The 24,849-nt window shown below is 36.0% G+C and overlaps 2 protein-coding genes and 1 long non-coding RNA gene across 10 annotated transcripts in view; 1 reads left to right on the top strand and 2 right to left on the bottom strand.

Annotated features, from left to right (window-relative positions):
• Positions 1–143: 143 nt before the first annotated feature.
• LOC110831323 (beta-1,3-galactosyltransferase 6) lies at positions 144–2,711 on the bottom strand. Of its 2 annotated transcripts, none has more exons than XM_087352122.1 (2): positions 1,780–2,682; positions 144–1,701 (listed from the first exon to the last, which is right to left on the bottom strand). In XM_087352122.1, the coding sequence occupies exons 1-2, from the start codon at positions 2,487–2,489 to the stop codon at positions 1,413–1,415; spliced, it is 999 nt and encodes a 332-aa protein (XP_087208248.1). In that variant the 5' UTR covers positions 2,490–2,682; the 3' UTR covers positions 144–1,412. The 2 variants fall into 2 exon arrangements, 1 of the variants encoding a protein (XP_087208248.1); XR_015535994.1 differs by having other exon boundaries at positions 1,560–1,701; positions 2,433–2,711.
• LOC110831337 (uncharacterized) lies at positions 2,699–8,622 on the top strand. Of its 7 annotated transcripts, none has more exons than XR_015536000.1 (4): positions 2,699–2,713; positions 3,615–3,720; positions 6,256–7,184; positions 7,610–8,622. It is a non-coding gene; the product is annotated as an uncharacterized LOC110831337 (long non-coding RNA). The 7 variants fall into 7 exon arrangements; XR_015535999.1 differs by having other exon boundaries at positions 2,708–2,845; XR_015535995.1 differs by having other exon boundaries at positions 2,710–2,845; positions 3,579–3,720.
• The window catches only part of LOC110831335 (uncharacterized), a 29,553-nt gene continuing 10,289 nt past the window's right edge, over positions 5,586–24,849 (bottom strand). Inside the window, exons 2-12 of the mRNA XM_022067222.2 lie at positions 19,037–19,221; positions 16,652–17,894; positions 15,154–15,491; positions 14,054–14,225; positions 12,696–13,035; positions 11,601–11,866; positions 10,565–10,813; positions 9,761–9,910; positions 8,334–8,532; positions 7,620–7,839; positions 5,586–7,205 (exon numbers count right to left, since the gene is read on the bottom strand). Of these exons, the coding sequence (XP_021922914.1) occupies positions 6,985–7,205; positions 7,620–7,839; positions 8,334–8,532; positions 9,761–9,910; positions 10,565–10,813; positions 11,601–11,866; positions 12,696–13,035; positions 14,054–14,225; positions 15,154–15,491; positions 16,652–17,894; positions 19,037–19,221 (3,583 nt within the window). The 3' untranslated portion in view covers positions 5,586–6,984. The remainder of the gene's footprint in view (positions 7,206–7,619; positions 7,840–8,333; positions 8,533–9,760; positions 9,911–10,564; positions 10,814–11,600; positions 11,867–12,695; positions 13,036–14,053; positions 14,226–15,153; positions 15,492–16,651; positions 17,895–19,036; positions 19,222–24,849) is intronic.

The raw sequence follows: 24,849 nt of genomic DNA, 5'->3' as shown, positions 1-24,849 counted from the left end.
ACATGGTATTGAAACTTCAGTACAGTGGATTCTGGTTAATTGGGACATAGCAGGACTAGAATACTTTGGCCCAATTGAGCAGCTGCCCCAATTATGCGAAGTTCCACGTAAAGAGTTAAAAAGGTTTAAAATAAAAGACAAACTCCCATTTATTGAGTTGATTTATTGAGCAACAAAAATACTGCAAATGAATTCTGGAACTAATGGTACAGATCAGAGGAAAATATTTGTGCTAAAAACAATTTCAATTTAATGTATGTATCAAACACGCATGTATGTAGTTCTTAACAGTTAAATGGGTTGTTTTTTTAGGGAAGTGATAATGGTGGTGTTTAGCAAAATATATACATTTGAAGGGTGTGTCACTGACCCCTTCTGAATAAAGGATATGTGTGACAACACCCATCAAAAAACCACAGTCTGGTCTAGTAGAGGTCTGATAATTCAAATACTGATGATGGTGGCAGCATAGACAGTGACAATTACCCCTGTGCCAATTTACAGTATCAGGAGCTCCAGGAATCAACACACTTCCTGCAACAGCAGTACATGGGGCTTTTTTCACTACAATACTGCTAAATATGGGATGTCCCAAAACTAATGCAAGCTGATATTTAAAGTAAATATTTTATTAGTGATAAGGAAATTTAAATTTGTGATGCCTTACACTGCATTATACTTCATACCCACAGGTCACTGTTGATGGAAAATTAGTTAGAACCAAGAATTACATTCAAATAATGTATTGTGTACCCCAAGACACCATCACTGCCTGGAAACAAAAATAATGATGCTGTATAATTGTCCTCCATTATTGCATGGTATTATATGTGAACAGTGGACTACAGCCTGTCTTAACAGTGATAGTGAAATGACTAATGGCATGGTATTGTGATACCAAAATCTAGGAAGCTATGGTAGGCTGGCTATTGAGGGAAGATAAAGAATGCTTACAGAATGATGGGGAAACCCCTTAAAATGGCAATAGATTGTGATGTGAAGTAACTAATATTTTCGCAGCCATCTTAACATAAGGTATTTTTATGGGAACCATTTGGTAAAATAAATACCTTACCATTATGAAGGTGCTGAATCAGGTCCTTGTAAAAATGATTACTTCTGCCAGTTGCTTGGGGGGCAGGGGGGAACTTGCATAAATGTTTTCTGTTTGCTATTTGTAACCAACAGCAAAGGATTTATCAAACCTTTGCAAACAGTAGGGTCTAGCACAATTTAAAGTTAAAGTGACTATGGGAAAAACTGACACATCATAGAAAAGAAGTGCTTGAAAAAATAAGCTTCAATACATTTTAACAAATTTAACTACATAAAATTACATAAAAAATTAAATATCACACAGATGTACAGCAGGCTACAATAAAAAATCAGTGTACACTCAATGAATGTTATACTTATGGAATACTTGAGTCATTCCTAATGCAACATTTTGATGGAGGAACATGCCAATTGTAAATATATGAGTTCCTCGATCTGTATTCTGCATCACACAACCTTCCAGATCTTTTTAATGTCAAAAACATCTTCCTCATAGCCACTTCATCTTGTTTGTGTGTCACAAGATAGGTGTTCGAACAACCACGTGATATAAATTCAGTGTTGAAGCGTGGATCATGTTGCCTGGTGACATTTACTACTGCTGACAACCATACCCCAACTGATACATCTTCACTGTTATATAACCTGTAAGCACAGATTCACACATTTGTATACAAACATTTCAAAACAAGAAGAATTCCAAGCTCAGATTATGCAGTTTACCTTAGGAATTCTGCATTGACAGCTATAAAGTGTACCAATTTCTGAGACAGAACATATCCACCTCCCAAAGCATATGGTAAATAGTAATCACACAAAATCCAATCAGATTCTTTCCACTTTCCATTCACTTTCACTTGTGCTCGTCCATTAAAGAATCCCCAGTAAAGGGAATTGCCCTTTGTCAATTTTATTGTTTGCAATTCTGATACAACCTTATCAACTTGAACAAATGAATCATCATCGCATTTCAACAGATACTGAAAATGTTTAATTGTCTTATCAAGCCATACAAATGCTTCAAGCACTTTCTTTGTCAAACTTTTATAGTTGTCATAAACGTTTGGCAAAAGTACCAGATCATGATGAACTGACTGCTCCTCCTCAATCAATGAATGCGCTTCTTTAAAACCAGCACTGCCTACAACAAAATAGTACTGTACATAGGAATTATTCTTACATAATGAGAGCCATGTGTCACGAATGACGTTTCTTCTATGTACACTAGGAGGAGAGGACAGAATTAGGATAATAAGAATTTTGTGATTATGTGTGTCTTTTTCTAATGAAGTATCATTACCGTACCATTTATTGAGACTCATTTTCTCTACGCAATTGTCTAAACTTAATAAATTAAGCGTAAGAGTACAACCTACTATAAACGAGAATAATGCAGAGAATACGACAGCTCTCCGTTTCATTAAAAATGACATCACCACACACGTTCAACAACACTATAAATTTCTTTGAAATGTAGTGTAGCTAACTGTAATCGGTTCATAAACTATGGCGATACGTTTTCTCATTAACGCTTCTTTAAACATCGAAAATATTTTCAGTCAATGCTTGCAACCCACTCCCATACGACATATTGTCCTGCTTCGGTAGCTCAGATCGAATAGAAATATGCATAGATAATACATGGATAATAATGGAGGTAATACCATTTTGGTCTTCCCAACGTTAATCTTTGTTTCGTTTCCGCATACTACAATTTAACATTGTAATTTGAGTTATAACACTGTTGGTTTTCTTGTGCAAGTCCAGGCAGTGGTAACTGTGTGCGCAGGTATTATTCGATTACTTAAGGTTTCGTTGTAACCTAAGGATTAGCTGTGGAGATATTGGGGAAATTGTCTTAAGAAAACATTATCTGAGAGAAGGCGGATGATGGGAGGTTGAAACAATGTCAAAATTTTTACACATGTGGTGTATCGTTTGTAAAGTGATCATATAAAAAATAAATAGTATTCGTAACCAATGTTATCAAGTTTGAATATGGCTATGAATTATAGTCAGTAAATTCTAGTTGCAGACCTAAATACAAATATTCTGTAATACATGGCAAGAAAAATTTTTCAGAGTGCTCATTTTGATTGGAGCATACAGGCCAACCTCTCCAAGGATGCTGGACACCAGATGTTTATATAGCAGACATTTCTCAAAGATTGTCTTTATAATGGAAGAAATTGTTCATTTGAGTAGAGTAGTTCTGTTTGGTCCAGGTTCAACTTTATGTTCAACCTCACAACCTTTCGAACCCTCTTTTGGACACGCTTGAATTTATCATCGTAAATTTTGATTGCTAAAGGTAACCTTGTCCTACAGCCCACCAGAACCTGCTGAAGGATAAAAGAATGAAGGTTTTAATCCATGGATTTATTTGGTGAATGCTGAAGTGTGTCATTCAGGCAATAGATCAATATGGATAGTTGGCAGATATATTCTTTCAGTAAAGCAGTGTGGAACATCCACCATACTTGCCCGATTTAATACCTTGTGCCTTTTTCATGTTTCTGAAGAAATCTTGAAAGAATCTCATTCTCAATTACTTGAAGGTAATCAGAGAATGTGAAGGCAGCACTGAAAGGAATTATCTCAGAACAGTTTTCGCTATGCAGGAAGGATTGGCTGAGAATTAGAATATGTGTATGAAGCCAGTAGGTGAGTAATTTGAAGAAGGCTTCTAGGGTTATTCCATATTCCATAATAAATCAGCCTTTGCATGAAACTTTCAATAACATGAGTTTCAATGAAATTTGGTGTCTGTACAGGATGTAAGTATAAAAAAATGCCAGTATTTAGATTTTTAGAATGAGTGGTTTATGAGCTATAATTTCATAATGTAAAAAAATAAATTGGTCTGTTGAGTAATCAAGTATGTACTGAAGACTCTTAACTCTTATGTTGTTGTACCACCATGCAGAAGCAAATGTGTTGTGCATTGTGAGTTGAACAGTTCTGGAAGAGTACAGCATGCCCAGATGTCATTCTTTCTTAGCACTCAGTCAATGTAATGTAGTTAAAACTGTTCATACTAGAGGGAGTGTAGTCTTATATATTTCTATTTTAAAATGTTAGGATATTGCATTGAAATATGTGGGAATGAAATATTGTACAGGAGCTTAAAAGAGCATAATGGAGTTATGACTAATGCACAACCTACTGCTGTTGAGAGCCTTCTGGGTTGTAGTGCCTTGTAGTCTGGTAGACATTTACCAGAATTTTAGAGGTCCTTGCTGCCTCCTCTTTCACTCGCTGCTGTCTGCTAAAACCTCAGATCCTACTACAATTACTGAAATTAACTATAATATGAACTGTCACTACCTACCTACTTCCTGAACCTTGTGATTGCAAGGATAATTCTTTGAGATCAGCAAGAACCCTGTCTAAGTTTTACATTTTGTCTTTATTATTTTCCTGTTTAGAAAAATGATCATTATTTAAAAAAAGATTTTCAATCTAAACTTATTAATTACAAACAGTGTTAATTTCAGGATTAGTGGTGTGGGAACTGGCCTCCTTCGAACATTTCATCATTCTTATCTTTTTTCAGTTGACAAAAAGGAAACAATTTTAAATATAATAGGAACTTGACTTTTAAATCCATCTTTATGTTAACTATTTTTCAGAGAAAATATGTGGATTCAACATTGATTACAGACCAATAATAATAGCAGGTTAAGTAACAACTTATATGGGTCTGTGGGTGACACCAGGCACAATTAATTCTTATTTTGTTTAGCGGAAGAAACTTATTGAGGAACTCCTTCTTTAGTGCATACTGGCCCGTAAGCTTATTCATCTGTCATCATTTCTCTTTGTGCCTTATAATTGTGTCTGGTAATAATTATATTTTAGTTTCGGATGTAGACATATGCCATGTGAAGAGGTTTTAAATTTGTATTCTTATCTTAAAATAATACCAATAATTGCCAATTAATAACTGTATTAATCCTCATTAAATGCCTTTTGTTGATTCTCAAACTGAAGATCATGGATGTATATTTATGTCTGTTTCACTCATTCCTTCTTCATTTGTTTATTGTTGGAAGAAAATTAAACATTTGAGTTATATGACATGTCTCTTGATGTCAGATGCATTTGCAACTGGTATAAAAATTAGAACCGCGCTCTAAAAGTGTTGGAGAAGGATTTGTGTCCATCTTTCTGTTTTGACTGCTACAGTGAAAGTCTGGTGCCTGTTGAATTCTATGGAGTTTTCATTGAATGATCATAATTTTAGAAAGAACAACACACACAAAGTTACTACACTACTACCACACTACATAGTTATTACTCAATTTTCAGAATAACAAAATATACATATTATTGTTTAACAGAATAACTTATTGCTCATTTTTTTGTAGTAACCACATAACTAGCATGGTGTCACTAGAGTGTCTGTGTGTTTAAATGATTTTAATATTGCTTTATTATGGTATGTTTTTCATTCTGTATGTAACAGATGGTCATAAGAATTTCTTTTAGTAGGTAGGTTCATCTGTGTTCATTTTCAGAACAGAAAATTCAGGCATAATATCCTTTAATATATTCATTTTTCCTCTTGAAACACACTGTAAACCAGTTTAATACCACAGTATTAAACAATGTTATGGAGGTATTTATAATTAACTGGTTTCATATAAATATGTTAAGTATACTAGTATTTAGGTCCTCTGTAATACAGCTGGATAATATAGTTATTTCCAGGTCTGATCTTTACAACATAGGGCCTAACCTAACCAAAGTTAAATTGCTAACATTGCTGTGAATTACTACCAGTGATGAATCAGGAATTTAATAGTTCCAGAATCATATTCTTATTAATACCCATATCAGTCACAGCTGTACTTACAACAAAGAATGCTAATTGACCTCAGCAATGCCCTGTTCATGGAGAATCCTTAAATTTTAGCTTCTTTTCAGCTGTAATTTATAATTAAATAATATTTTTGTTCTGGGATTGTTTGGAGAATGGTAAGTGACAGTGAACAAAGTTTTGCTTGTTTCTTTCGAGACAGATTAACTAAGAACATAAGACTTCTGTGAAGTGTTTCAAAGAAATGGCTGCTTTTGCTTCTCAGGTATCAAAAATGTCTGATTTGTGGAACAAAGACAGAAGTGTTTTTAATAGCGGTTCCAATATACATTTTTTTGGCCATTGTAGAATAAATGCATGATTTTATGTTTAAACAGCACTCCACCACAAGTGCACAACCACAGATATAATGCTTAATGTGTCTCTCTTGAAAGAGAGCCTAAGTGTCCATGCAGCAGGAGGGAGTAAAATAAAATAGGATACTACTTGTTGGTGTGATGCACAGTACCACCAAAAAAGCTGAGAAGGCCCAACAGGAACCCTGAAAATGGTGGCTAATATGGCTCCAGTCAAGCTATGGCAGGCCCAGCAAGCCAACAGGTAAGATTATGGGAAGACAGAAAAGTTTGGAGACTTTTTTGTCCATCACTCGTATAGAATGGAAAGTGTCATAAGACATGTATCGTTATTTTGTATTTGCTACAATTTACTCATTTCTGTTACTTGACAGGACAGAAAATTTTATTTTATAGTGAAATGTGAAATGCATGAGAGGTTAAAACACAGTATGCTGCACGTGGGAATAAAGAATTTAGATTTTGTGTTTAACACTAAGTGAAGTAAAATATGGTATTTACCTGGCCCTTTTGTAGAATGTGGATATGACAGTGCACAAATGAAGAATCCAGTCCATTTTCAAATTATTTGGGCTGTATTATGTGTAAGGAGTTTATTACTCTGAAAACTGTTGTCCATACAAAAAGAAAAAAAAAACACTCTTATTTAACTTTCCCTATTGTCTTCCTTTTGAACATAAAAGAAAAGTACCTCACTGTTCACGTGTACTGTTCTGAATGAAGTGCCCTGTTTTACTCTAGCAACAGATGTTATGCTGAATCTTGGCTCAACTGTTTCCCTGTTGATGGAAGAAGAGTTCCTGGCCGTCTTGCTACATTGGCTCTTCTTCTTCCTGACAGTAATGAAGAGAGACGATTTTCACGCGGGGTATCATGAGTTTCTTCATTTGCTGATGTTGCTGTTACTTCAACAGTTTCTTGAGTTTCTTCACTACCACTCTGTTTAGCAGGTGATTCTGATTCAGCTGTATCTACAACATTAAATAATTTCAATGTTACAATGCCTTCTTAAAGTGAAATAAAGCTATATGGAAAGACAAATGAAGATTAAAGCATATGAGTATTTTGTTATTAATATGCTATGGTTAACTCTGAAAAATATATACATATTAAGTTTTGATGTGCTATGACACTTCGAATGAAAGTTTTTGAATGCTATTTTTATTTTAAACACTTAGAGGGTAAAATTACTTAAACATACATGTCTACAGAACCTTTAGTATGTGTTATATTAACATTTGTTCTGTTTTTCTCTTAGAATTATTCTGTAGGGGAAATAAGAAATTCTGAGAAGAGCTTGCATTTCTTCACATGCTTTTAACTGCACAGATGGACTGGCATATGTTGTGAATTAACTGACTGCTGTTTAAAACAGAATCCGTTACCATCAGAATCATGAGGTTCAGCTGCCTCAGAATCCTTCGTTTCTGGAGCTGGTTGGAGGGGACGTCTCTTTGGAAGTAATGATGACACCAAGTGACGGCGATTATTGCTATTGGCTGCAGGTGCACTAGTGGGTTTCGTAGCACCAGTCACATGTAACCGTGGACGACTCCGTAAACGTGTAAGTGCATCTGGAACTGGTGTTGTTACAGTTTCTTGTGGCTGTGAAAGGGAGAAAATAATTAAGCATGCAAGAATACTAAATTCATAACTAGCTTACATAATGATAGCAGAACCCAGAGTCTCAACACTGCTGCTACCAAAGCCTTGTTATTTGACTAAATTCCAAGCTAATTCCATACACCTCCCTTCCTCACATTTGTCTCCCTTAGAGTCATTGTAATGTGTTATTGTCCCACATTCTTCTTTGTCTTCCAGGTGGACATTTTCCAAGATATTTCTCCACAGAAATGTTGTATGCATTCCTTGTCCCCACTTATAGAACAATATAAATGAACGGTGAAAAATGAAACTATTGGACTTTGTGTTCTGCAATAATAAAGGTTTAAGAAAGAAGTTGCTGTTCACATAAAAATAGCCATTGCTAGCTGAAGAATATCAAAGTACACGTATTTTATTGAAACTTTTTTTTTGTAATTTCATGGGCTGAAAATATCACTTTAAACTAATTTTGGATGTGTGTGTGTATTACTAACTTCCTGTGCTTCAGGTTTTGTATCATCAGCTGTTGTTGGATGACTTGCTTGCTCATTTCCTTCTTGTTCAGGCTCAGTGGGAGCAGCTTGTGTTGTGGTTACAGAAATGGGGGCTGCACCTGGTCTTGGGCGTCCACCAATGTTGATTTTTGGTCCTGGGCGCAGAGGTCGAGGACCACCACCAATGTTTAGTCTGCTCCTAAAATATTTGGCATATTGTGTTTTGTAATAAACAAGTCTGTAGACAAAGATATCTGGAAATTAAATTGTGGACCAATTTTTTGTTCAATGTATTGTAGAGACTATTTTAGGTTCATCATGAACACTTAATATGTAAACTTATGGGAAGAAGTATTGTATTCCAGCAGCAGTTGTGTCTTGTGAGTGATAATCCAGTATGTGAAATAATATTTTTTGTATTATTTATTTACTACAGTAGTGGTACTTGCACAACATAGTTCTTATGGTCTCTTAACCTTTAAACGACGGTGATTTAAATGGCAAAGTGGTAGCAGCCCTACAGAGTTTTTTGCAGGTTTTTAAATTTTTGTGCATGCTCTACGGAAGAATTTAATATTATCTAAAGTAAACATGATAAATTGACGAAATAAAAGCCATATTTATTCGAATAGAACAGAGAATACATAGAGTTTTTTAAAAATGCAGTTAATATCTTAATTGCCTATATAGGCCTTAGTAACATTACTTTCTTCTTTGGAAGCTCATTCGACATGGTAGAAGCCATAGTTGTGAACTAATGACCACACAGAAAAATTTGTTTCCCCTACTTCAGTGGATACTCATTCTTTTCACAAATCATGCTGAGGAATGTGAGTGGCTTTGACAATAACAATGTTTATTGCTGTTTATGGTTATATTTCCCGGGTTGACAACTCAGGCTGAACTTGTCAGAACCCTAGAGAAAGTGATTAAATATTTGCAGCCCATAAAAGAGGCCAAAAGATGTAGCCAAGTCTACTTACAATGTTGCAAGTTTTGAGTTATGCACAGGGAATGTTCGTAGGGCTGAGTACACAACTTACGTCCCAGACAGGGAACGCTAGTACGATAAAGGTTAATATGCTTCAGTGGACAATGCAGGAGCTTTGTGGAACTTAATTTATGAGGTTGATGAAGTAGGGATCTTGTTAGAGATTTTCTCTGATTCATGATCAACAACTGTAATTTCTGAGTTTGAGGGTGTTGAACTTTTTTTGTAATTTGATAGCTTCAACTTCCTTTTCCTGGGTCTTTTTTAAGAAACAGGTAAACTAACAGGGACATTGTATAATAATAGGGAATGTTCATAGGTATGAAAGCCACAGTATTGTATGAAAACAAATAAGTAGAAGAAGCATAAATCACCTTTTATCTAATACTATACTCTACACATTAAACTGGGGTAAAATTAATGGTGTTATACAGACCTCCCTGTTGTCCTAGGAGTGGTGACTGACAGTTCAGAAGATATTGCTGGTTCGCTGTTATCTTCTGTGCTTGAATTGTCTGCTTTGGTTATGTCACTTAATGGTGCTGATGTTGCTCTGGTGGGTCCACTGCGACGCTTCGTGTTATATCTACATAAAACAGTGCAAAGCATAAGGGTGCTTTCACATGCTCCAATATTATCTGTATTGGATGTCTGTGTTGGTCATGGTAACTGTGTGATGTGGCTAACTTATGGGTCCATGGAATGTAATAATGATGTATAATGTATGTATGTGGCTAGAAATGCTGTCTAAGCAAGAGAGTTCACAGAAAAAGAGAGTGCTTCAGCTAACTTTACTATCAAATAAAACTTTGGATTTCTTCAAGTCTCTAACATTTCTTGCTTGCTTGTGTTTCATTTTAGTATGCTTAGTTCCTAGGTTTATGATTTACTGTGTTATGCTCATGCACAGTCTGGCTGTGCTTCACACTATTATGTCTGTAAACGGTGAACTCCAGGCTTAAAATCCTCCTTGCAACCCAGTAGTATGGGGGTATGAATCACCTACACATTCCTAAAAGATAAAGGTTAACCTCATTAGTACAGGGGTATAAATCACCTGTTCCTGTATGACAAAGGTTAACCAATGCAAACTAGCACTTGACATCTGAGTAACAGTAAGTTCTGAAACTTGGCTATGAGGGGATCTTAAATATTAATGCCTGAATGTAAAGAGCTGTTTTCTTGCTGACAGATTGTTCATAATATTACACATACTTTTTGTGATAGTACTGCCACATACCTATCTGCAAACACAGGCCGTGGTGAATGTGTTCCTGAAGAAGTGGACACTGCTTCAGGAGTTGCGGCTGTTGTGCTGGTTACCCTGGTGCTTCTTGTTGTTCCAAATCGTGACCTATGAAAGCCATTATTCTTAGGAGCTGTTGAGGTCACTTCCTTGCTCTCTTCTTTCACAGCTTCTTCCTCCACTGGTTTAGATGTTGTCTTTTGTTGACCACGTCGTCCAAATGATCCACTTCCAATTGGGGTCCTGTTGTAACATATTTATAAGTGAGGCCTGTGTAATGAGATTAGAGATGTAATAAAGTTTAGTTAATGATAACAGAACATCAGACATTGATGCAGGAAGAACAAATGTCATGTCACACTTGACTCTCATTACATCTGTGGTGTAATCATTTCACATTTGTGGTATATTCATATTATATCACCTTTCATGTCTGTTAGTAACAACATTAAGAATTTAAGTTTATTTTATGTTCAGAGAAACTTATGTCACAAAGTTTAGTGCTTGCATATATTGAATTATTGTTAAGTGTTTAATGTATGTACATAACAACCAGAAATAATTCTTTGATAAGTGTATTTGTGTTAAATATTGTTCTTCACTAGACTGATTCAACTAGGCCAAATAATTAATAAGAGTATGTGATCATAGTGAAATAAGAGTTAGACATGAATTTCACAATGTTTTTTTGTTTTTTTTTTGGGGGGGGGGGGGAGGACAAACCTTATCACCTACACTGCTATCTTCCAACCTTTGTCATCCATACCACCATGCCATTCCATCATCATGTTCAGCCACATTGTCATAACTAACCATAATCACACATACTTTTGTTCATCATTCACATTCACTTTCCCATTCCATTCAAAATTTTACGACCTCTGCAGTTGAAACAAGCATCATGAGTAACCTGAGAATTATCTGTCAGGCCCTCCTCTCATATGTTCTGTTTCTAACCTAATCAGAATGGTCCAAGTTTATTATATCTGAATGAGCATTGTAGAATATGGATTACAGCTAAGTGACACACCTGTTACTACCAAATCGACCTTTTGTTCTTGTACTGGTTTCTATAGGTGCAGGCTCTGTTGTAGAAGTAGATGCACTGTTTGGACGGTACTTGTTCTGCCCATTCTGTCCACGATGGCCTATCCTTCTAGTTTTATAGCGATTACTTCCAGTTGCTTGAGTTGTAGGTGTCTCTGTGGTAGTTGTAGTAGTTGTGGGTGCCTCTGTTGTGGTTGTGGTTGTAGTAGTGGTTGTAGTTGTGGTGACTGCAACGGTTGTGTTAATGCCCTGATAATGTAGGATAATCATAAGTTTTGTTCACTGTTTATAGCACATTTTGTTGCATTTAGAGAAATAAAAAAAATTATATGTTTCTCATTCTACCAGTGACAACATATCTTAAAGAGCCACACAAACATTTTTTTATTGCAGTCAGGTATACTTTGAAGTTAAAAGATCCACATATTACCACAGCCCATTTGTACATATGAAAATATTATGGGCCTTAGTAAATTTTAATCTAGTCTGTATTTTCCAGTATGGACTACTAATTGCATGAGTTGTTTTGGGCTTTGAAAAGATAAAACATATATTTACACATTTAATTGAAATGTAATATTAGGACTTCTTAAGAAAATCAAAGATGAAAGTGCTGGAATTTACATCATCTATATGCACTTGGCAACTTTTGGAGTCATTCAGATAATTCCCACAAATGCAGTACCTTGCAATTGAATTAGATATACCGTTCAGTGTATTCAGTGCTAATTTCCTTAGACTTTATGTTATGGGTATGAAATTGGAGTAAGTTGATTTTATTTCTGTTAACAAATAGTTATTTTGAAAATATTTAGTAATCATACAAACTGATCACACTCAAGTGGTTTAAGCCAACAAAGATGTTTTAGGTGTATGTTTTTGGTTTATTCACTAATAAATGAAAATACTTAGGTAATAAAATTTCCTAGCAAGCACACCAAATTATCCTACATATTTTTTTTATTTGGCCTCATTTTATATATATAATTTATGACACTTTCAGCTCTGAGGAGCTTATATTAAGGTTTGCAATTACATCTATTTTTAGGAGTGGATTATCAACAAAGTTATCATTCACCTCTGTGATGTTCTCCTTTTCTTCATCTTCCTCAAGGCTACTGTCTGTGGCATTCTCATCTACATAGTTACTAGCATTTTCATCTTGTGTCTGTTGAAAAATGGCATACAAGTCCAATGCTGCTTTATCCATCATAGCAGCTGTTAATGCAGTATCTTCTTCTGTAGTTGAGACAGTGTTTTCATCTGCTGTGGCATCTGTTTCTGGAAGCTCAGTGACTGATGGTCTTACATCATGACTTACTGGTTGTATAACTCCATCTGTATGAATGCTTTCAGTGGTTTCATCAGGCAGTCCATCAGATTCCTCTAACTCTGGAGGAAGTGGTGGTGTAGATGGTCTGTAAGCATGTTAACATCCTAATACTATGAATTTGGCAAAAGATTATCTGCATAAATAGAACTGTTTGCACAGATGCCATCCACATATATTTAAAACATGGATTCATTATTCCAGACAGAAACTTAGTATTTTCATGAATAAAACTAGCAATCAACAATGAAGGAAAATCTAAAGCAGTTTTTAAAAAACATTTTCATGGAAAAGTCTAACAAAGTGAAGTATAAAAATTAAAATACTTATTTGTGTTTGGTTAACTGATGTAGTGAAAGATCTGGTTGCTACATTGTATATAAATGTATGAATTCACATAGTGCAAAATTTGAAATTTCTTAAAATCTTGATAATGAGAAATAGGAATGTTATTATTATGAACTGTGTCAGGAAAATGGGTTAGTTGGTATTCTGCATGAAGTGAAACTTGGTTAAAAGTTCTTTTACTGATGGGGAGGTATGGGCTGGCCTGTTGATGTGATGAAAAATTGAACTGTCTAAGATGGCTGTCTGCTGGATTGTAGCAATGTTGTATACTGTGATAGAAGTTTACCAACATTTCAGAGGTCTTTGTTGCCTATGCCATCAGGCCCTAATGAGGCAGCAAGGACATCTGAAATGTTGGTAAACTTTGTCAGGCTACACATCACTACAATCTAGAAGACAGCCATCATCATGCACACGACCATGAGAATCTCAGATATAACCAAGTGTTCAAAAGTTTTGCTTTTTGCATGAGTTCAGATATTGGAGAACTTTTGTGTATAATATTTCTGTCAAATTTGAGAAGTGAGAAATACACATTATATCATAGAACCTCACACAAAGATACTGAATCAGAGATTCAGGTTTTGATGAAGGGATAATTTTAAAATGTACCTTAGAGAAATATACAACTGAATAACTACAAAGTTTTCAGTTACAAAAACATTTAAATATTTTTAAAATGTTAATAAGTTATTCAAATGTGATTATGGATCTCTTTTATGAGGGACTACACTAGAAGTAGCATTGGTGTTTTATACCTGCGAATGTGAGGTCCACGTCTGCTGCTGGTTATTTCTGTGTCTGCATTTTCTACTGATGCTGATGTAACTGTTCCCAGCTCTCCTCTTCCTCGGACTCTGCTAGGATGATGCTTAACTTCTTTCTCTACACTCTCCTCATTTGGAATTACTCCAAGGAATCTAAATGGTCCTGAAATATTGTTTAGGGAGCAGTGTATTATAGACACACACGCATACACATTTACTATAAGTTATTGAGAAGAATTATGATGCCCTATAATTTTTAAGAATGCCAAATTATTTCAGAAGCTAGCCTGAAAAATAAATCAAATTCTCAGATTTGATGAGTGATTATTTGGAAATGAGAGAATGAGGTAACAGGAAACTTAAGAGATGTACATAATTTGTACTATTCAGGAAATAATATTGATTTTATAGGATCAGTGGGGATGAGGTGGGTGGGACATATAACAAGCATATTGGAGTGAGTAGACATTCATATATCAAAATAATTCTTACATAAATTTAGTCACTCAGTGAGCTTATGTCATGTGAGTAAATAATAGTGTTGTGCTGTTCTGTAATTTTGTATTGTGAAGGAATACTGACTACATGATAATGTGAAAACATGAGAAGTGCAGAAAAAGTGATGGTGATTAAAATGGAATTACTGTATTCATAGTAGTTGTCAGTTCTAAATGAAACAGAAAATTATAAAATGTAGGACAGAAAATTCTAGGTTTAAACAGCGAAAGACAATGTTCAAGAAAAGCAATGTATGAAAGTGATGCAAGATGGAATAGTGTAGCAATTTTAAAAGAAAGGATTTTGGTAAATTTTAACAAGTTATTACCAAATACATTTTTACAGGTTGGAATGTTTTTTAAAAAATTCTTTAAAATATTAATATTTTCAAAATTAAGGTAAAAAGGGTGTAAGGAGGTCCAAAGAATGACTTTTTCACTAAAACTTTGATGATATAATGAAGACCAAAATGGGTATGTTCATGTAATAGAACAACATTATGGTAAAAAGTAGTTGGTATAGGCTGTAATGGTATCTGTACTAATACAAGAAGTTTTGTATGTTACCAGAGCTCTACATATAATTTCACTAACCTGATGGAAGCGTAGAAGGGAATGAAGGTGGTTGTGATGTTAGATCCTGGCCACGTGACACATCACTGGAATGTGTTCTAAATGAGCTGCTATCCACCAGTTCTAGACTGGGGCGCCTTACACCGTTGGTGGGTCCTGATCCGCCACTACTAGGTGATGAGCGTCCTCTGTTAGACAGTGGTTCTTCTATGGATGGAGTGGTGACTGTTGCACTGTTGTGATTAGATCTTGAACGTGGGGGGAAGCGAGTGTTGGCTGGTAGGCGCTCCTCGGCGGCAGGTGTGAGTTCTTCAGAAGGCTGAGTAGTTGTTTGTAGATTTAACTGGCGGCCACGGAACCTTCAAAATGTAGTTTGAACAAGTTTTATATGTAATTTTTTGTTCAAATTTAGGCAACTAGAATTCATATAAATGATAACAGAACAAGTGAGATTTGAGGTTCATCTTGCAGTGAGTATGAAGAAGACAGCCTTCTGTGGTATTGCATTGTTTGGTCTTATAGAAGCTGACTGATGTTTCAGAAGTGCATACTGCCTTATCAGTCTGATTATGGAGGCAGTATGAATCTCTGAAATGTCAGTTAACTTCTACGAAACTACATAGTGCAATATCCCAGAAGGCTGTCTTCCTCAATAACAGGACACCTTGTAACAGTTATATTAAATTAATTGCATGAAATAAACACTAACATGTCATTGTCATTAAATCTATGTTGTAAAATCAAAATCATACTGGACATTTAATGTACAACAATATTAACAAATTGAAGTAGCCGACAAAAATGGAGAGATGAGTCAGGCAACTTAATATATTTAATGTAATTGAGACAATAAAGGAATATTAACAAAAATATTTGTTATACATATGCAGAATGACTGCGGACCATATAGTTAGAAGTTGCGAGACTACAAGCCACAGGGAAGAAGAGAATGAGGTTGTCCCTAAAACATGGAAGAATTAAACAATATAGAATGGATCAGAACAGGCCAGTGGTCCTAATACTTGCTGTACTGTTAGTGATGAAGATGAAAATTGAAAGGCTTACATATCTTTATTGTTATTTACTACTGTGTTTCTCCTTATTCTATCATTCTTTTCTTTTTGTATGGGTCTGTGGTGCATAGTACTAAGGCTTACGAGTTCAAAATACTTTTATGTGTTAAACTATATACGACTGATTGCCTTTCATTAAAAAAGCAATGGACTTCGGTAACTTTGTGCATTATACCATATATTACAGGCTACAAAAAGTACCCATTTGTCACCCATGATTTTCTTAAGAATTGTATTGAAATAATTAAATTACTTGTTTAACATTGATGGGCAATGATTATGTAGCTATAGAATTTGATTGCTGAAATGTGGCTTATCTTTTTCTCTTAGTTCATCGCTTATACTGAAAAAGGTGTATTCATTTTTGAAATGTATTAATGACTAAATTTGTTACTTGAATGTTTGAAAAATGAGGAGTTAATGTAATTGTTTTGTTTGCTATATACCTTGATCCACGAGAAGGTGGTAGTACTTCATTTGATGATTCTGGAGCCACTGCTGTACTGGCTTCCCCTTTGCTTCTCTCAATTGTTGTGTAGCGTTGTCTTCCATTACTTGGTTTACTTTCCAGATGTTCAGGATTTTGTTGCTCTGTTGCTCCTTGAGGCTGACTTCTGTTTCTGCTGCGTCCTCTTGCAGATGCTGCGTGATTTGCCTCATCAGTGGCGTCTTTGGGAGAAACTGTTGGTAAATATCGTTTCCCAGAAGTTGATGTTCTCTCTGTAGTGGTAGAAGTAGTTGTGGGTGGGCTTGCAGTAACATGTGACTTTTCACCAGCTGTGGCAATGGTATCGTTATCTTCGTCATCATAATAATAGTAAACGTACTCATACTCATAGTCCTGTCCATTCGGGCCTTTCTTTACTTCTACGCGTGATTGCTGGTTACTTGATGAACCTGCTGGCACAAGAAGTTTGTCACCAAGTGGTGAGTCTACAAAGTCAAGATCTTTTTCATATTCTTTCTTCATTTTATCTGTTACAAGATTGACTGGAATTATGTCAAAATTTGACTTTGTTAGAATTGCAGATGTGCTAGTCAGTGGAAGCACTGTTGTAGTTGTGACTTGGCCAGAACTTGCTGCTATCTTCTGAATGGGTACTGAAATGTCACCTTCTTTGGTTTCAAATTTTGGACTTGTGACACCAACTTGAGACACAGGTTTCACTTCAACACTACTAATTAGACTGTCATCAGACTTCTTTTCAGATTCAGCAGATGTGTCTTTGCTTTCCTTTCCTTCTTCTACATTTAGTTTCTTTTGCATTACTTTATGCATATCTGGCCCCTCCAGTTTCTCTTCAATTACTCCAGAATCACCTTTAGATTCAATTTTGACTACTGGAACATGTTTTGCTGTTGGAACCACCTTCCTAGATTTGCTTGTTACTACTGAATATTCAGTTCTGATCTCTTCAGTTTCAGGAACTAACTTTATTTCAGTTTGAGGCAAAACCTGATCAGGTGCAAGAATTGCCTGAGACAGAACTCTGAGCAAGGCACTCCTACTTGAGTTTTCACTCTCATCGGAATTTGTTTGCACACTGTCTGTGGAACGTTTGACTAAAGGTGCATGATATCGAGTGATTTTGTGAGAAGTTGAGAATACATTTTCAGGCTTGGTAAGAGGTGGTGATAAAGACTTCTCAGAAGCTGTTTGGCTGGGTATCTTATGTGATGTTGAAAAGTCTGAAAATATATTTAAGAATAGAATTAGTTGGTACAATTAAAGATTTACTGCTACTTAAAAACTGATGGAAATTAATTTATATTGGGATTTTCAGTTAACTGGAATTGAGAAATAGCAGTATGTTATTGCCTTCTGTCATACCACTGTTCTAGACCAGGAAACAAAATTGACATATGCTACTTTGTTATATTGGTGTAGTAATCCATCTACAATATGATTTGTCACCGAATGCTTGATTGATTGATTGACTATTACATTATTTAACAGCACTGTTACAGATGCATGGGATATAGTGTGAAATAATTGGTCATGTCAAGCATTGTTTTTTATCATTTTGTTTAGGCAACATATAAATGTGAATTCTTTTTAACAAGTTCTCAGTGTCATATTTTATGTAATGGACACATAAATGACAATGAAACTTTGATACAGTTGCAGTAGTTACTTTTCAAGCATGATGCCAATGATGATATGTGACATTTTAGCTAATTGGGACAAAATTTTCTCCAAGTGTCATGCAAATATTAAAAAACCATTACTTCCTGTGAGGAATAAATGTGTTATCAGTTTTCTACTTAGGAGAGTAAATCATAATTAAAAGTTATTCCTCAGTATTTTTTAAACTAATATCCTTCATATTTTTTATTTAGTCTGTAATACACAGCAACATTGGTCCTGTATGAGAACTACGAGATGTATGGTGGCTGGAAGTATAGCTTCATGCATTCTTAACTTTGACACTAGTTGTAGGTGAGTGGTCATCTTTATACCCCATTCACTTAACATCCAACAAAATACTTCATACTACACACATTTGTTGGTTATGAGGCTGGGTAGTCCTGAGAGACGGTGTGGATATAGTGGCAAAGAAAAAAAAATCCTGTGCGCTTTCCAGAAATTGAACCCATGATATCCAGTCCATAGCTTAGTCACTGTATTGACAGCTGCTCTGGTTATAATTAAGTTGCATTACACAGTCAAGCACATACTGAAGCAAATAAATTACCATTGAAACTGAAAGTCCTCTCATTCCTCTTGTGTAGTAAAATTTTGTTATAGTTTGACAAATTCATTGTATTCTGAAATATATTCAGTTTTATTTTCAGGTCCGGTAAGCCTCAATTTTAACTCATATATTTACCTTTCACAACATATCTTTCCACATGTTTTGGATGTTTTGCAGGAATAACTGTTTTGCCACTGTGGATCAGGACATATTCTTCTCCTGGTGAAGGCTTAGTGATTATCTTAACATCTTCCTCATCTTGTGGCTTTCCTAGAGCATTGTGGCTCAGTGTAGTGGTAAGAAGTAACAGCAGCATTGACCTGGAAGCATAAAACAGAAGCAGAAGTTGAATTATTTTCATGAAGTTTGATTTTATGTTCTTATTGTAATGAGTCTGAATATGTTGTCTTCTGAGTTGTTGCGCCATGTAGTTTGTTAGAGATTTACCAGAATTTGTCCAGACTGTATGATGCAATAACCTAGAAGACAGTCATCCTCAGTCCTATTTTCAGTAAAGTAGTGAATTTTGTTTTTACATATTTACTTGCTAAGTAGAATTAAACTGGGTAATCTACATAGTTTACTAATTACTAACTGAATCAAATTTGTTTAGATAAAATACACAGGATATTTTACAAAATTATGTGAAAATGTTTACATCAGGATGTCAGCAGATCTTAACAGCTGTAGATGGAATTTTCTTCTGCTCATACATTTTACATGATTAAATCTGGGGACTAGACACATGATTAGGGTATGATAAAGAAGAAATAAATCCAGAATCTTGGAACAAGACCCTCTTGGGAAAAGTGTCATTTGGTACAGTAAGGCAGAAAGACCAGGATAATACAGATATTTTGTAATGCTGATTGTCTCTAAACAAAATGGAATAATGTATAGTATATTAAGGAAGTGTCCTTTGAAATATAACACTGCAAAGCATTGACCAATTTAAGCATATTTGATCCCTATATTTTTTTGTCTCTTACATTTGAGAATATAAATTTCCTGTTGCGATATTTTAAGAAACCTACAACTAATATTGCGAAGTCTATCATTTTTGAATTTTACGTGGAATATGTGGATAGAAATATGCCCTTTTGGCCTAGAACGACTGAAGAGAACCACAAAGCACTTCAGAGTAGCTAGTCTCTGGCCTGAGATTCGAATCCTAGGTCAGAAATTGATTGGGGAGGGGATTGCAAGGCTGAATTTTTGGCTAGGGTGCCAAATACCCTTGCACTGGCCCTTGTAGACCTAACAGAAAAGTAGTAACAGGATAAAAAATTGCATAGTGAGTAACATAATTTGTGCATTTGACCAAGTATTATTAGCATCAACGATGATGTAGATGGCTCATGTAACATGCGAGGGGGAGACTTACTCAGGAAACCCGAAGGGAAATGTCATTTTGGAAAACTGACGGACATAGATGGGAGAAAAATAAAGAATGAACCTTAAAGAAATAAAGCATGAGGATATGAATTTGATTGAACTGGCTCAGGACAGTGTCCATTGAACACAGTAATGAAGTTCTGGTTCCATGAGTGGCGAGGCATTGGTTGATCAGCTGAGCGACTGTCAAATTATTATGAAGCCCTCTTCTTAACGGGGTTAGTTTAGTTAATGCTGGGACTCACACATAAGTGGATTACGGGTTTAATAAAAGAATTAAAATCGGTGTCATGTGCATAACATTTCGTAGACAAGTTGCAATTTCCGTTGTTACTACCCACTTTTACTTTCTTGAAGTTATCGTCATGACATTGCAAAATGAGGGTCAACGGCACATACCAGGAACGCGTCATAATGTTCGAAAGTGCTTCAAGTGACCGACAACATTTTAAAGGGAAAGTTTGTTATTCAGCAGTCTATGGTAATTTGTCGTTTAACGCAATTACGTAATCAAGGGTCGTGCTTCCGGAAGGAGAGATAAATCACATATCCTTTCGGCCAAAGAGTTCCTGATCATCTTTTGCGGTTGTAAAATGACCACTAATGTCGATTACCGAGAGCTGTAAAGAACGTAAACTAGATTCAAGGGTGTATTTTGTCATATGTAGATAAATGCTGGCGCAGATTTCCGTTATAGGTAAGGGAGACCAGCGAATAATGTCATAGCTGGGTAAAGCGACGCCCCTCTCTACCTCATGTCAATGATTTTAAATTTTGTGCCGTTAGGTTCGTCGCGTTGGTACTCGACCCCAATGAAAAATGGTGTGTTGAGTGAGCGCGGGTATTTAAGCTTTGTGTGCAAAAGTGTTTTCTTCGCGTTTCTGTTGCGATTTTATAGTCACAGTTTAACAAAATTGACTGTATTAACACTTATGATCAGTTTACTGAAACGGATATAAAGTGAAGACGTCGAACGTAAGTCATAATCAATACTATAGGCTTTTGAAAAGCGTTTCTTGCGTCTTAGGTTATAGTTTGGTAAACAAGTGCAACCAACTTTGGGTAAATTACATAATAGTTTTGTGTGTGGGTCACTGTGATCGCTTAAGAGTATTTTCCTTCGTCTTTCGATATGTTTGATACTCGATTGCGTGTTTTTAAACGTTCTGTGAAACAATAACTTGTGCTGTATTTTGAAGTTATTTGAGTGTATTTTACTTGATTATTAATGGGAAGGTGCTGCTTAGGCCTATATCGTGTTCGAACATTTGTTGTATTTACCATTTTTTCTATAATGCGCCGTTGGGAGAAAAGCGCTGATGTATACGTTTTGGACACAATTGTGCCTAATATTCGAAATTTAAATGAGTCGATAATTTTACTGCTGTTTTCTGTTTAAAAGAAACTTTATTTTTCTGACATAGAGCGTGCATCGATACACTGCCTCCATCTTCAGTACTGAAGCAGTGATGGAGGCAGTATACTCCTCCGAAACGTCGGTATCTGTCTATAAGTCCACACGGCATCACAACCCAAAAGACCACTATGGACATTTTCAGCACTTTTTTTCTGAAATCTCAATAAACAATTAATAATGTCCAAGCAATTTATCGTAATAATCTTTGTGGTTTATCAGCTATTTCTTGGATTTTAAGTCAGCCTTCCAGTCTGTCGTTCAACTACAGCCATAGATCATTTAGTGTCTTTATGATTTAGACCTTCAGCATCTGACTTTCCAGATTTCCGGTCTTCACGAAGGCATATCTCCCCTTCCTATTCTGTTCCCACACTCACCGTATTTCTGTACATAAAATTATTTTCAATGACTAAATCTAATATTCCCTGGAAAAACCTCACGTTTTCTATAGGCTTACAAGTTTAGAAATAGTGACCACTGCAACCGACCGTGTCACTTAATTCTAAAGGCAAAGAGTGCTTTACTGGAATAAAGAACAAGACCTGGAAGTTAATTGCATTGGTGAGACGTGATTTATCCCCTTTCTCTTTAAAACCACAAATCTATAAAGGAGTCTGTGAACTGAATCGGTACACGCGGAGACAAATGTACAAGTAGCTGTCGGGATCACTAAATTCTTGGATTAGTAGCTGTGGTCGCAGCATGACAGGATACACTTTAGTTCTGTTCTGCCCGAAACAGCTTTCCCCGTGTGCCACAGAGCATCATGGTTACACCATGCCAGTCCATTTCCATCAGTTGAACTTACAGGGGTATCACTCGCCGAAAAAAAATGTTCCGGGGCCCCTTTTAACCAAAATTACTTTTGCAGGACGAAATGAGAAGGCCGAGTGGATTAAGTTATTTTACAACACTTTCAACTGCATAGTTTACATAATTGAGACACAGCAGTGCAGGCTATTTATTGATAAGTTTTTATTATTGGGAAGTTTATAAATTGTAAGTCAGTTCGTATGTCGAAAAGTGCGGCCGTGGTCCATTCGAATGTGATGAAAAAATAAACACTGAAAACCTCAGTCAGGATTCTAGTATCCAGGCCGAAACTCCATCTAGGTACCCAAATAACAGGCTACAATCCTAGAGTATTGTCTTTTCCCAACCTGTCTCTTACTTGAGGGAATAACATGCATTGTAGGTGTTTGAAAACGAAGTTCTCATGAAAATACTTTGTCTAACAGGGACATCACAAAACGAGGAACATCGTGATTTGTGTAGGTCCCTTGGAATTGGCATAAAGAATTTTAGTAATGAGATCTGTTGGAAAACGGCTGCTTTGAATACCCAGATATTTTTGCTCATTAGTGGGCCAAATCCAAGCTTTTTAATTACCTACAATCATTAACGACAATGGCGGACTCGCGAATTTATATAATTGGGCGCCAACTACTGTCACTTAATGTAGCGTTCTGAAATAAAGTACGATAATAGTGTTTCGATTTTTTAAAATTCAAACAACATGGTAGCCATGCGAGAATTTGCATTTACGCTTTATTTGACAGCGAGAACTAATGAAACGGAGCTAGGATTATGAACCTTTACATGAAGACGGATTATAAACATTCGTGAAAATGTTGTATGAAATATTATAAGTCAGCAGTTACGAGCATGAATCGAATCTTTTCTGTTCTACACGACACGAATTTAAAATATATAGAATCTGTACTAAACACATAAATTCTTCCTAAAAAGAAAATGAAAAAACAACACCAGTATCAATAACAGTTTGAAACTTGTAAGTCACGGTGAATGCACCGAGATATATACAGGCCATCAGCTGTGTCAGTTGTGTCAAATCCGAGTTACAGAGAACTGTTTTGTCGGTTTTTGACTCATCTGTGATGCCACTGATCGTCCTAGAATATTTTAGTACAATCGAGAACATATTTACAATAATTTCGAAACAATAAAGAAATTATGAATGGAATAGAATTGTTTTAGTGATCCTGAATTAACGAAAATAACCAGTGTATGAAAATCATAATTCTAGATCAAATGCATGTTGAAACAAATGGAAATCTGATGTCTGATCGTGTTCGTAGCGTCTTTACTTTCTTCGTGTTTGGGGCGTTGACATGTGTTAAGCCTCCGGGGCAGAGGAATCTATAAACCTTGGCATTGGCTCGCGAAATCTCTGTGCTAAAGTCAGGTCAAGTGCTGATTTAGCATTCTCATACAAACATATTAGAAAGCTGTCCAAAGGAGCCCTGAACCGCTTAGACAACAACTTGCTCTTGTTTTTAACTTCATCTTCTGGAAGTGAAAAGTTTAAACATGGACGTTCAGCTAAAGCTACGAGAAGTCAGAAATATTTTGACTCCTATTTCATATTCTCAGATTAATTTCATTTGGAGATAAAAGCCCGTTCAGAATTTAATGTTTTGTAACAATCTGTGAATCTCAGTGGCCGCACGGTCTGGGGCGTGGGTTTGAATCTCGCTCGTGGCATGAATGTGTGTTGTCGTTCGGTGTAGGCAGAGAGAGACCTTGCGACTGGCTGATCGCTCGTCCAAGGAGTCCTACCAAATGTCTTATTCATAATTTCACAAGTAATCTGAATTGAAATAGACCACAAAGCCTAATTCATAAGAGTTGTTGACGGCGATAGCAATAACTTATGAATAAGACATGCAGTTTTAGTTAGGACTCGTAATTTGTAGAAACATCTGTGCCTACGTATTATTATTATTTAGTGTTCTGTCTGACGACAGGTTTATATGAACAGGATCCTTCCATCCTTTCCTCGGACTGGGACCTGTTCATATACGTTCTTGGCAGATGATCCAGAAGTGGTTTGCCATTGCCTTCTTCTGTGTGTGAATGGAGTAATTGTTGGGATGACCACGGAGAAACCGGGGAAGCCCCGGAGGAAAACTCCGTGTTGCCTAGACCACGGCCTTGCCCAACACAAGTTATAAATTCGGGCACCGCCGGGAATCGAACCCGAGACCCCAGGATTACAAGGCCAGCGTTCTAACCGCTAGACCACCGTGGCATATGATTAGATTATACCACATTTTATCTGCGGCGGAATCCACGTTTTCTTGACTTCTCAATGCGGTGATGTCCGCCTTCAGCT

Source organism: Zootermopsis nevadensis, unplaced genomic scaffold (assembly GCF_977971745.1).
Source record: "Zootermopsis nevadensis isolate Lab colony 2312 unplaced genomic scaffold, Znev_1.0 Znev_ptg000020l, whole genome shotgun sequence".
NCBI lineage: Eukaryota > Metazoa > Arthropoda > Insecta > Blattodea > Termopsidae > Zootermopsis > Zootermopsis nevadensis.
Note: the sequence above shows the minus strand (reverse complement) of the source record. Positions and strands in the feature narration are given on the sequence as shown.

Coding starts and splice junctions, on each gene's coding strand:
- LOC110831323 (XM_087352122.1), bottom strand. CDS start 2,489: ATGTCATTTTTAATGAAACGGAGAGCTGTCGTATTCTCTGCATTATTC. Junction 1,702..1,779: donor GTCAATGCAGAATTCCTAAG/GTAAACTGCATA, acceptor CTGTGCTTACAG/GTTATATAACAGTGAAGATG.